We start from the raw sequence: 12320 nt of genomic DNA on the forward strand, positions 1-12320 counted from the left end.
TTTTGCACATGAGACTCCTTTTTAGGTTGAGAATGAAAACTGATGCTTTTGTTTTTGGTTTGTATCATTTTACGCAGTAGCTATGCCACTGAGGAACTTCTGTTGCCAGAAATAATTTAAGGGGATATTATGAGTCGGAATGAAAAGGCTACTGTTTCCCAAGTTTTCATACCTCAGACTCTGAGTTAAGTGTGCTGATATCACTTCAGATTAGATCAAGTTTAATTATTGCTCTATGAAGTGCACAGGGAGCATTAAATGCAATTCATATGAATACTTTCTAATAAATCAAATGAAATGCATACACTGTAATAAACATACAAAACAGACCATTTAAATACTTGAACAAACTGAGTATAGAAAATCTGGAAGTGTAGATTGAAATTAAATAAACTTCATAAATGTGTCACTCAGCGTCCAATCCATATAATATAAACAAAGGGGGTGCTGAGACGGACTATACACAAGAAACTGTGGTCTCTGTCTCACACACACATACACACACACACACACACTAGCTGGAGTCAAACATACATTGTAGTAGAAATTGAAATGTAATGGATAAATTACAAACTGGAATATTTACCCGTTTTTACATGTTTCTCTCACTAAAGTAGCAGCACCACACCTAATTTTGACAAAATTATCTTTGATGCTGATGCTGTACACAAAGTATGTTGGCCATACGGTTCTCCTACCTCACCTGTATCTGACAGAGAACTGTCAGCTTTATTGTTTTCTGTCCCAACCAACTTCACTATTTTTCTTTCCAGTAACCATGCACATGGCCAATTTGCATGTGATTCTTCTACTCTCCCTCAATGCATTCTGAAAACTAACTTCAGCAAATGCACACATTTGTTTTATGTATACTGATATGTCATCCTATCAATATATCTAATATTTTAGTATTTGTATACTATTAATATTACTGTATTTAGTATATGTAATGTGTATTATTGTATATCTTTACATTGTATATTCTATAGATACTTTATATACATGCATATGTATAAAGGGGTTGTATACAAATAGTTATTTTTGTCTTTTTTCTTTTCTCTTTAGAGTAGTATGTGTATTACTGTGTTTTTACTGTTTTAAATTTTAATCTGCTGCCGTAACAAAATAATTTGAGTTTTGGATCAATAAAGTACATCTATCTATCTGTCTGTCTGTCTGTCTGTCTGTCTGTCTGATCATTTGGTAGTTATATGACAGAAAAAAATCAGTTAAGGTCAGACAATGCATAAACGTACAAGAAATCGCAGCAATGAACACAATAAAACCAATCACTGTGAGATCTGGTAAAAAATAAATTAAAAAAAAACAAGATGGACAAAAGAAGTGTGAAAATGAGAGATCACATTATCATATTGTAGTATCCCTAATCTGCCACTGTTGGGCAACACTCCCCTCTGCTGTCCACCAGCTGTAGGCCCACTCTGTCCAACAGCTTCCATCTGTTTCATCTCATTACTACATTCTGACAGTTTGGCACATGATGGACATTGAATCTGACACCTAAATACAGCTTAATAAGCGTTGATAAATTGTCACATATCTAACTTATTACAGTAATGCTTTATCCTGCTTCTGTCACTAGATGGCGTGGAAGCATCACTGTGGAACAGGTGACATATTCTGTTGCTATGGTGATGACGCTGGTGACTAAAAACTGTAGCACGTCCCTGACAACCGTTGCTCAACATTTCAAGTCAAGATAAGGTCAGTAACACTTACATTACGGCTTATATTGTACTTTAAAAAAAAAAAAAAGCTGGAATCTTTGTTGCTAATGTTGACTGATATGATTGAATATAACCGAATGTCTTTGGGCTACATATAATTTCCTTGGTTTCCCATGATGCATCGCTTTATTTTGTCTAGTAGCTCAGGGAGATGATAGGAAACTGACACAGCCACCCTCCCCTCTCACCCGACCAAACGAGGCGAGCCCCTGACAGCATCACCGACATGCCCCGCAAGACACAACGCTCTTAGCCGGTGAGGCTTGTCTGTTCAACGACAGTTCACAGCCTTTTACAGGATATTCGACGTCCGCGTATTTTTAGCCATAAGGTAAGCCCTCCATCAGATAATGTGCTGCTGTAGCCTCGTTAGCTGTGCTGCTAGGCTAACGTAATTAACGCCTCATACGTACTTCCTCTGTATGGAGACACTGTTTCATTTAAAGACATTTTTTTTTCACTGTGCTTATCGGCAAACGCAGTACAGTTTATTATTGCGTATGTTAACGGGTATCGCTCGGCATTCATCCAAACAGGTTGACTTCATTGACATATTAACCCTTTATAAAGGTTTCGCCTGTTGTGTCTGTTGTTTCATCGTCATAATTCGTCAATAATAGCGTGGCACCTGCCCAATGTTGCTAAACCCCGGGCTATTCTCGAAATTAGGTCTCGGTTGGGTGGATTCGGCGTTTGCCGAATTTACCAGAACACCTCCAGAACGCCAAACACATTGTTTATAGTCTAGGGTTGGTGCATTTCCTTTTGTGTATAACAGGGTATTATTTTGTGACGAATTGTGAATGGAGTTTAGTGTGACGTTGTTCCCATTCAGTGAAGAATAGCACGTTATTGGGGCTAGCTTGTTTTCGGTTCCTGAAACTGGACAGCTCCTCCCTGGACAGCTGCAGTACATAACATTAGCTGCAAGGGCAGCCTTTGTGATGACCGGGGGAAATGCAGTGATGGCATCCTACTTCACATCAGGTCATAAAACAACGAGGAAAGTGAAATGTTTCGAAGTCGTTCGCAGGCACCTCTCTCCAGCTCCTGGATTACCACCACAGACGTTATGTTTGATAATAATAAAGAGGGTCATGTCCTAAATGATATCGCTGTCTGTTGACAATAGCATTTGCGTGGAGTAATGGTCCTTTGGCAGCTAACTAGGACCAGCAGCAGTTTGATGTGAGATGTGGGTTTGGGGTGCTGTCCGCAATGCAGGTGCTGAAATTGGAAGTGCCGTTTAAAGTATGCCTGCCGGGTAACACGCAGTTTATATCCTGTAGGCAGAGTTTATAATGTGTCTACTGGCTAACCTTCAGTTGTTCATCTGTTTGCCCTTTTTTTTATATATATATATATATATTACTGTTGTGGTGTCATGTGTTTAAATGTTGAAGGGTCCACAAACACAAACGTGTGTTAGGTTGGAATAGGTTGATGATTAAATTCTAAAAAGCAGTTCTCCCTTAAAGGCAACAAAATGTATAGATGACATGCAAAGACAAGCAATAGTCCACACAGTCAAAACCAAACTGAAGCATGGAGAGTGTGTGCATAGAAAAAAACTTCATAACAGGAAGACCAGTGACTGCTAAGATCTTGTTAAGCTAAGGATGGTAGCTAATGGCTAATGTTTCATGCTGCTGCAGTTCATTGATTATTTATGTCCTCTGTATGGGGAAATGCTGGTTTGTGTACTAGGAAGAGAATGGGAAGCAAACAGACATGTCACTGACATTTACCTCCGCCTCCTAAAGTAGACAAATATATGTATTTACACCTTACTTTGTCTCTGAACAAAGAGATACACTACAGTATATTGTCTCTCTTCAATTCACATAAGTTCTGTTCTCCTATACCTTTGTATAGGAGTACAGAATAGGACTGTCACCTCTACGTAAAGGCATGAGCCATGTTTTGAGGTGAGGTCATGCCTTTGCTAATGGAAAGCTGCCCAAGCTATTCTAGGAAAGAGCTGTGATGAGAGATATGCTTGCACTGCAGGGTTTATCGGAAGGACTCCACATTACTCATCAATAATAGATTATCTCCTCAGTCTTTATGATACATCAGTGGCTCTATTTGTGATTACTAGTCTGTGTTTTGGTTTTCACATGCTTTACTTTTTCCTCTGTAAGCCATGAAAGACTGTTGAAACTGGGAAGTGTGTCCAGCGGGGTGTCATGGGATATATTATTCATGTTTGTGAGCTGATGATGTAAGAGCGAGAAGCTCTGGGATGTTTTATTGAAGCACACTTATGTATGCAGGGAGAGGCTTTCTCTGCACTCAGGAGGGGTATTGCATGGATCAATGTGCTCTCAACTCTCAGCCCAGTACAGTCTGGCAGAGGGTGGAGATGTTGGGATTGAGTGATGGTTTTCTCTCGTGTGCGCTTGGTTCTGGAAACAAGGACATCCAGTGAAGGGAGGGAGGTGGAAGGTGGGGTAAGACAGGGAGGGAGGAGGCCTGCTTGAGACTGGCAGCCTTTGTGCCACACCCAGTGTCATTGCGATGTCTGTCAAAGTGTTCAGCTTTGATTTTCTTTTAAGTGTTTATCACTGTTGACCATGGTATGGACATGAGAATACTTTTGAAGCAGAAAGACATGTCATTCCTGCCATCTGCTTTATTTATTTATGCAATTGAAGAATAGTTTTTACACTTTCTAATTTGCTTCTTTAATTCCAGAAGATTTGAACTTTATTGTGTAACTGATCTTCTGTGCTGAGGAAGAGTATATTCACCGTATGTCCTATATTATTTCTATACAGTATAGACCAAATGAGTGTATTTTAAATCAGTGTTACCTTTCAGATGTCTTATTTTTTAAAGGCTCACTCTGCTCACTCCTAAGATCACAATCAATAGCTTAATGTCAGTGATTGCTGGTCGATAATTACAGCAAGCACAATTGGAGTGTGTCTATTTATAGTTGCTTAGCCTTTCTCTGCATAGCATTGACCCAGCCTTATTCACGATGATAGCCAATGCACCTGCTCTGCATTTGAACATATGTGCATCCTGTCTTTATCTTAGTATGCTCTTTTTATCAACAAGCAAAGTTACAATTTTTTCACTTGCTTGATTAGTTGAAAAGCCAATTGGCTCCCTTTGCGAATGGGTTTGATAGCATTATCCAATAGTGATTAGTTCGTTCTGTCATCTAAATCAGATTGTCTTGGCCAGTTGGCAGACAGAGCAAAGTTGGAACACATCCCAAAACCCAGATGTTTATAGGCAAACAGGTGAGAATTAACAGCCTCTTTGCTAGATGCATTAACTTTTGTTTATCGTCTTCTCTCTTTTTCTCTGTCTCTCCTTGTTTTCTGTCACCTGTGTCTGGAGGTTGCAAAGCCAGTGTGTGTCCAAACATAATCAGCCATGGCGTCGTCAAATGTCACACTGGAAAATCAGCTGCACAGTGCGCAGAAAAACCTGCTCTTCCTCCAACAGGACCATGCCAACACGTTGAAGGGGCTTCACGCAGAGATCCGCAGATTACAGCAGCAGTGCACAGGTGAGTGCAGACACAAGTGGCCACTTCTTATCTTTTTGTGCTGCTGGGTAAAACCAGAGTCTATGGGTAAAACCAGCACCTTAAAGAACATGTTAAAGCAGTGGTTCTCTTAAGTAAACAGGTTCCTAACCTGTTTACTTAAGGGACCCCTTTTCTGTGAATAAATTGAGTGAACTCACGAACCCTGACCAAGTGACATATTCCATGGATTATATTCAATGTATAATAAAGAAGTGATAAACTGTAACCCACAAAGTTAACAATAATTGTAGACAGTTTGTGAAAAATGAGAGATACAGATCAATTTTGAGCAGGTCATTTTCTGTGAATATTGCATCAGAGAGAATACAGAAATGTTTTAATACAATTCTTTGTCTGTAATATGTAGTTTTTGGTTGTTTAACTGACTCTGTTTAACAGAGACTGAAGGCTCTGTGAATTATAGCTTGAGTTCAGGTCATCACTGTGCTCTTATGTTGCAAAACTTTCTTAAGTATATCTTGAATAATATTTGAAACTTTAAAAATAACAATCTGCTTTAGTTTTCTTTATAGAAATGCATGTAATGTTGAGATACAGGCCTATTGTAATTTTGTAAAAGGTTTTCCTTCGCTGCTAAAAATCAAGAAGGCCTCTTGAGAGGATTTGGTGACCCCCAATGGGGGTTGGGAGCCCCAGGCTGGGAACATTGTCTTAGAGAAGACATGGGATACTTGAAAACAATAAAATAAACAATTAATCCAAATAATGATCCAACTATCCTTGAATTTATACCTGGGACAGCTGTATAACTTAAATAGATATTTGAGACCAAAAGTCAACAAGATGCTGTAGTGCCACTATTAAACCTTATAGAGAGAATATGCTGACTTTGAAAAAGTACTCGAGCATTAGTGTGCGCACCATGGACTGTAGGGATGCAAAACCTACATTAAGCATCAGTATCAGTAAATAGATATACTCCTCCTCAAAGGGAGGAGGATATAAAGATGCTCACCCAGGAAAGCAGGACACTGTTCTTTAGCCCTCATTTCCCGTATCCTTGGCTCACCTGTCAATAAAAGCTGACTTGGAACTCTCACTAATCTTGTTAAATGAATGCTCCACAGGCCATATGGAAAGCACTGACATTTCATTCCCAATCATGCATTGCTGCTAGACAGTCTATGAGAAGTATGCTGTTTGATTCCTGTCCTCTTGCAACCTCATGTGACGCAGACATGTAAGTAAGTTTACCCTCTCCTTTTCTCACAGATCTGACGTACGAGCTCACTGTGAGAAGCTCTGATCCCTCAGGTAAGTCTCCATTGTACTGTATACTACACATGCACATGAGTTTTGCCACCAACATTCATTGTCTAGTATCATTAGTTACCATAACTGTTAATTTGCCGTTGCACTTTGTCAGATTAGTTTGACTTAGAAATGCCTCAGGTACTTGTGCCTTTTCTATCTGGTTTTATTTCTATAGTAATTCTAGTTATATCTCACGGTATGGTTTTAGTTTTAAACTAGTGATTCAAATTGTTAAAGTGCACAGCAGCGGCAGACAAACTCAACAACAGTCAAGGCTATAAATCCATGTTTTGGCTAAGATAGAGGTCAGTGGACAGGCCCGAGAGCAGGGGGCTCTGTAGGTTTCCTGGTAACAAAAGTCCCACTTAGGAAGCATTACAATGTGGGACTCCCTGCTGTTCATTAAAGCTCCTACTTCTCACTGCCAACTGCCCCTCCCCCCACGTTGCCATGGCCATGGCACGGAGTCACAACACTGGTCCAATTCAGGCCACAGCTCCACTGTCTTTATACTGGTTCAGGTACAGCAGAGTGCGGTCAGGGAGGCCCCAGCAGGCTACATACAGTTTAATTTATTTACATGCTACTGATGACCCCATTGATTTGTGTAACTGATCAGGAAGCATGTTGCGTCTCACTAGGGTCTCTATATGTTATAGGCTTTTCAACATGGCTGGGACAGATCTGAGCAGTATTGTTAGGAGCCTCTGGTTAGAGGCACTATCATGTTAGCGTGGGAAATCGCAGAGATTGGAGTGCAGGAAATGAGATTATCTGTCACAGCTCTAATGCACGGCCTGCAACCTGCTTAGTGCAGCAAGGCTCAGCTGCTCTGACTGGGGTAAAAATTTACTACCACCCCCGACAAAAAAATTCAGGGAAAGCATCTTTATGACCATCCCTGTGTTTTAGAGAAGACTGAATGTAGGACATGTAAACTGGAATTTGAAACTTGCACTTTGTGATGTACACACATTTATGGAAATAATATACCATTTTCTTTTATTCTGCATATTTGCACTTAAACAAACATGGCTGTAGAAGCTATAACTGGGTGGGGCAGGGCAGGGTGGCTGCAGAAGGATCAAGGTCAGAGAGGAGCGGTGCCCTCTCTGTCTACCAGAGCTGTAATGTGAGACTGGAGCTCTTTGCCCACTGCAGATGAGTCTCCACAGGATCATTCTGTCAGCTGACACACTGTCCATAGTAAGTTACTGCCCTCAGTGTACTCATGATTGGTCCAGTATTTCTTTTGTGTAATTACATACCATAGTTAATACGTAAACACAAATGAATTTGAATGCTCAATTAACGTTATGTTGTCACACAAGATGGTTGCTCATACTCACTCTTCTCTTCCCCTCATATTTATTGTCATGAATCCATATATGATTTCACGAAAATAATAAAAATTAAAATATGTATGATTTGTTAGATCCACTGCTGTACATATATATATAGCCTGTTGAAAAAAAGGCCAAAAACATCATAATACAGCATATTGAAAAAAAATGACTGGAAATGACATATAATTTGACAGATCTTTATTTCAAACATGGCAAATACAATCAGACAACAAATAAAAATAAATAAAAACATGGGCAATAAAAAAACATCAGATATCCACAATACATATTTAGTAAACAAACATAAGTATTTCATATCAGAAAAGGAGGAGGATTAAGTAAATATTTATCAAATCCTACCCATTTTTTTCCCAATTTTATTTATATATATATATATATATATATATATATATGTATATGTATATATATATATATTATAGTTATATTTACAGAAATGTATATTCATACACAAAAAAAACATTCATATATACACATGGATATACAGTATATACACCCATGTACATACATACATACATACATATGTACATACCCCTACATATAAATACACATATACATATACAACACACACCATACCAAGCTTAATCAAATCAAACAGGAATTAATATAGAAAAGAAAAAATGCATACATGCATCCCAGGACAAAGAAACACATCAACAGAAAAAGACAAAGCCACACTAACAAAAACAGCCAACCAGCCAATGAAAGCTTTTAGAGACACGTCATAGTATAGTGCCCCCAAAAACGTCATAATATAGGAATGAGGCATAATTTGTCAAAGATGTCTAAATTTAAGACTGGTACAGCTGTAATCATGTCATTTCCAAACTTATGACAGGCACTAAAACATTTTTGACATGCTAAATGTAAATTATGACATTGTTGGCCTTTTTTAGCCTTTGTTTCCACTTTGTATACTATGGAGAATGCATCTCATAAAAATACATATGTTACTTTTAGCCATTAGAACATGTCAAAATTTGACATTTTTGCCATACTATAGTATGTGATTTTTGGCCATTTTTTCAACATGCTAATATCTGACTTTTTAGGCCTTTTTTGGCCTTTGTTTCCAGTTTGTACACTATGACACATCTCTACAAGCTATGATATGTCGTTTTTAGCCATTTTGGGGACATATCAAAATTTGACATTTTTGCTATACTATAGTATGCGATTTTTGCCAATTTTTTCAACATGCTAAATTCTGACGTTTGGGGCCTTTTTTGGCCCTTGTTTGGACTTTGTATGCTATGACCCATCTCTACAAGCTATAATATGTTGTTTGTTGCCATTTTTGGGACATGTCAAAATGTGACATTTTTGCCATACTATAGTATGCGATTTTTGGCCATTTTTTCAACATGGTAAATTCTGACTTTTAGGCTTTTTTGGCCTTTGTTTCCACTTTGTATTCTATGACGTTTCTACAAGCTATAATATGTTGTTTTTAGCCATTTTGTTGGGACATGTCAAAATTTGACATTTTGCCATAGTATAGTATGCGATTTTTTAGCCATTTTCTAAACATGCTAAATTTGGATGTTTTTGGCTTTTTTTGGCCTTTGTTTCCACTTTGTATTCTATGACGCATCTCTACAAGCTATAATTTGTCATTTTTAGCCATTTTTGGGACATGTCAAAATTTGACATTTTTGCCATACTATAGTATGCGATTTTTGGCCATTTTTTCAACATGCTAAATTCTGACTTTTTAGGCCTTTTTTGGCCTTTGTTTCCACTTTGTATAACATGACACGTTTCTACAAGCTTTAATATGTCGTTTGTAGCCATTTTTGGGACACGTCAAAATTTGATATTTTTGCCATAGTATAGTATGCGATTTTTGGCCATTTTCTCAACATGCTAAATTATGACTTTTTAGGCCTTTTTTGGCCTTTGTTTCCACTTTGTACACTATGACGCATCTCTACAAGCTATAATATGTTGTTTGTAGCCATTTTTGGGACATGTCCAAATTTGACATTTTTGCCATACTATAGTATGCGATTTTTAACCATTTTCTAAACATGCTAAATTATGACGTTTTTGGCTTTTTGTGGCCTTTGTTTCCACTTTGTATTCTATGACGCGTCTCTACAAGCTATAATTTGTCATTTTTAGCCATTTTTGGGACATGTCAAAATGTGACATTTTTGCCATAGTATAGTATGCGATTTTTGCCAATTTTTTCAACATGCTAAATTCTGACGTTTGGGGCCTTTTTTGCCCTTGTTTGGACTTTGTATGCTATGACCCGTCTCTACAAGCTATAATATGTTGTTTGTTGCCATTTTTGGGACCTGTCAAAATTTGACATTTTTGCCATACTATAGTATGCGATTTTTGGCCATTTTTTCAACATGGTAAATTCTGACTTTTTAGGCTTTTTTTGGCCTTTGTTTCCACTTTGTATTCTATGACGTGTCTCTACAAGCTATAATATGTCATTTTTAGCCATTTTTGGGACATGTCCAAATTTGACATTTTTGCCATAGTATAGTATGCGATTTTTAACCATTTTCTAGACATGCTAAATTTTGACGTTTTTGGCTTTTTTTGGCCTTTGTTTCCACTTTGTATTCTATGACGCGTCTCTACAAGCTATAATTTGTCATTTTTAGCCATTTTTGGGACATGTCCAAATTTGACATTTTTGCCATACTATAGTATGCGATTTTTGCCAATTTTTTCAACATGCTAAATTCTGACGTTTGGGGCCTTTTTTGGCCCTTGTTTGGACTTTGTATGCTATGACCCATCTCTACAAGCTATAATATGTTGTTTGTTGCCATTTTTGGGACATGTCAAAATGTGACATTTTTGCTATACTATAGTATGCGATTTTTGGCCATTTTTTCAACATGCTAATATCTGACTTTTTAGGCCTTTTTTGGCCTTTGTTTCCACTTTGTATTCTATGACGCGTTTCTACAAGCTATAATATGTTGTTTTTAGCCATTTTTGGGACATGTCAAAATTTGACATTTTTGCCATAGTATAGTATGCGATTTTTAGCCATTTTCTAAACATGCTAAATTTTGACGTTTTAGGCTTTTTGTGGCCTTTGTTTCCACTTTGTATTCTATGACGCGTCTCTACAAGCTATAATTTGTCATTTTTAGCCATTTTTGGGACATGTCAAAATGTGACATTTTTGCCATACTATAGTATGCGATTTTTGCCAATTTTTTCAACATGCTAAATTCTGACGTTTGGGGCCTTTTTTGGCCCTTGTTTGGACTTTGTATGCTATGACCCATCTCTACAAGCTATAATATGTTGTTTGTTGCCATTTTTGGGACATGTCAAAATGTGACATTTTTGCCATACTATAGTATGCGATTTTTGGCCATTTTTTCAACATGGTAAATTCTGACTTTTTAGGCTTTTTTTGGCCTTTGTTTCCACTTTGTATTCTATGACGCGTTTCTACAAGCTATAATATGTTGTTTTTAGCCATTTTTGGGACATGTCAAAATTTGACATTTTTGCCATAGTATAGTATGCGATTTTTAGCCATTTTCTAAACATGCTAAATTTTGACGTTTTTGGCTTTTTGTGGCCTTTGTTTCCACTTTGTATTCTATGACGCGTCTCTACAAGCTATAATTTGTCATTTTTAGCCATTTTTGGGACATGTCAAAATGTGACATTTTTGCCATACTATAGTATGCGATTTTTGGCCATTTTTTTCAACATGCTAAATTCTGACTTTTTAGGCCTTTTTTGGCCTTTGTTTCCACTTTGTATAACATGACACGTTTCTACAAGCTTTAATATGTCGTTTGTAGCCATTTTTGGGACACATCAAAATTTGATATTTTTGCCATAGTATAGTATGCGATTTTTGGCCATTTTTTCAACATGCTAAATTATGACGTTTTGGGTCTTTTTTGGCCTTTGTTTCCACTTTGTACACTATGACGCATCTCTACAAGCTATAATATGTTGTTTGTAGCCATTTTTGGGACATGTCCAAATTTGACATTTTTGCCATACTATAGTATGCGATTTTTGGCAATTTTTTCAACATGCTAAATTCTGACTTTTTAGTCCTTTTTTGGCCTTTGTTTCCACTTTGTATACTATGACGCATATCTGCAAGCTATAATATGTTGTTTATAGCCATTTTTGGGACATGTCAAAATTTGACATTTTTGCTATACTATAGTATGCGATTTTTGCCAATTTTTTCAACATGCTAAATTCTGACGTTTGGGGCCTTTTTTGGCCCTTGTTTGGACTTTGTATGCTATGACCCATCTCTACAAGCTATAATATGTTGTTTGTTGCCATTTTTGGGACATGTCAAAATTTGACATTTTTGCCATACTATAGTATGCGATTTTTGGCCATTTTTTCAACATGGTAAATTCTGACTTT

General features: G+C 37.4%; 1 protein-coding gene across 2 annotated transcripts in view; it reads left to right on the forward strand.

Annotated features, from left to right (window-relative positions):
- The first annotated feature begins 1689 nt into the window (after positions 1–1689).
- Positions 1690–12320, forward strand: part of ccdc92 (coiled-coil domain containing 92) — a 36670-nt gene continuing 26039 nt past the window's right edge. Inside the window, exons 1-4 of one of the 2 annotated variants that reach the window (XM_042488702.2) lie at positions 1706–1725; positions 1891–2079; positions 5103–5274; positions 6529–6570. In XM_042488702.2, coding sequence (XP_042344636.1) covers positions 5139–5274; positions 6529–6570 — 178 coding nt within the window. In that variant the 5' untranslated portion in view covers positions 1706–1725; positions 1891–2079; positions 5103–5138. Of the gene's footprint in view, positions 1726–1890; positions 2080–5102; positions 5275–6528; positions 6571–12320 lie in introns of both variants that reach the window. The other variant, XM_088077063.1, reaches the window with a different exon arrangement.

The sequence above is a fragment of the Plectropomus leopardus genome, chromosome 4 (genome assembly GCF_026936395.1).
Source record: "Plectropomus leopardus strain MGB_pleo_1.0 chromosome 4, ASM2693639v1, whole genome shotgun sequence".
Lineage (NCBI taxonomy): Eukaryota > Metazoa > Chordata > Actinopteri > Perciformes > Serranidae > Plectropomus > Plectropomus leopardus.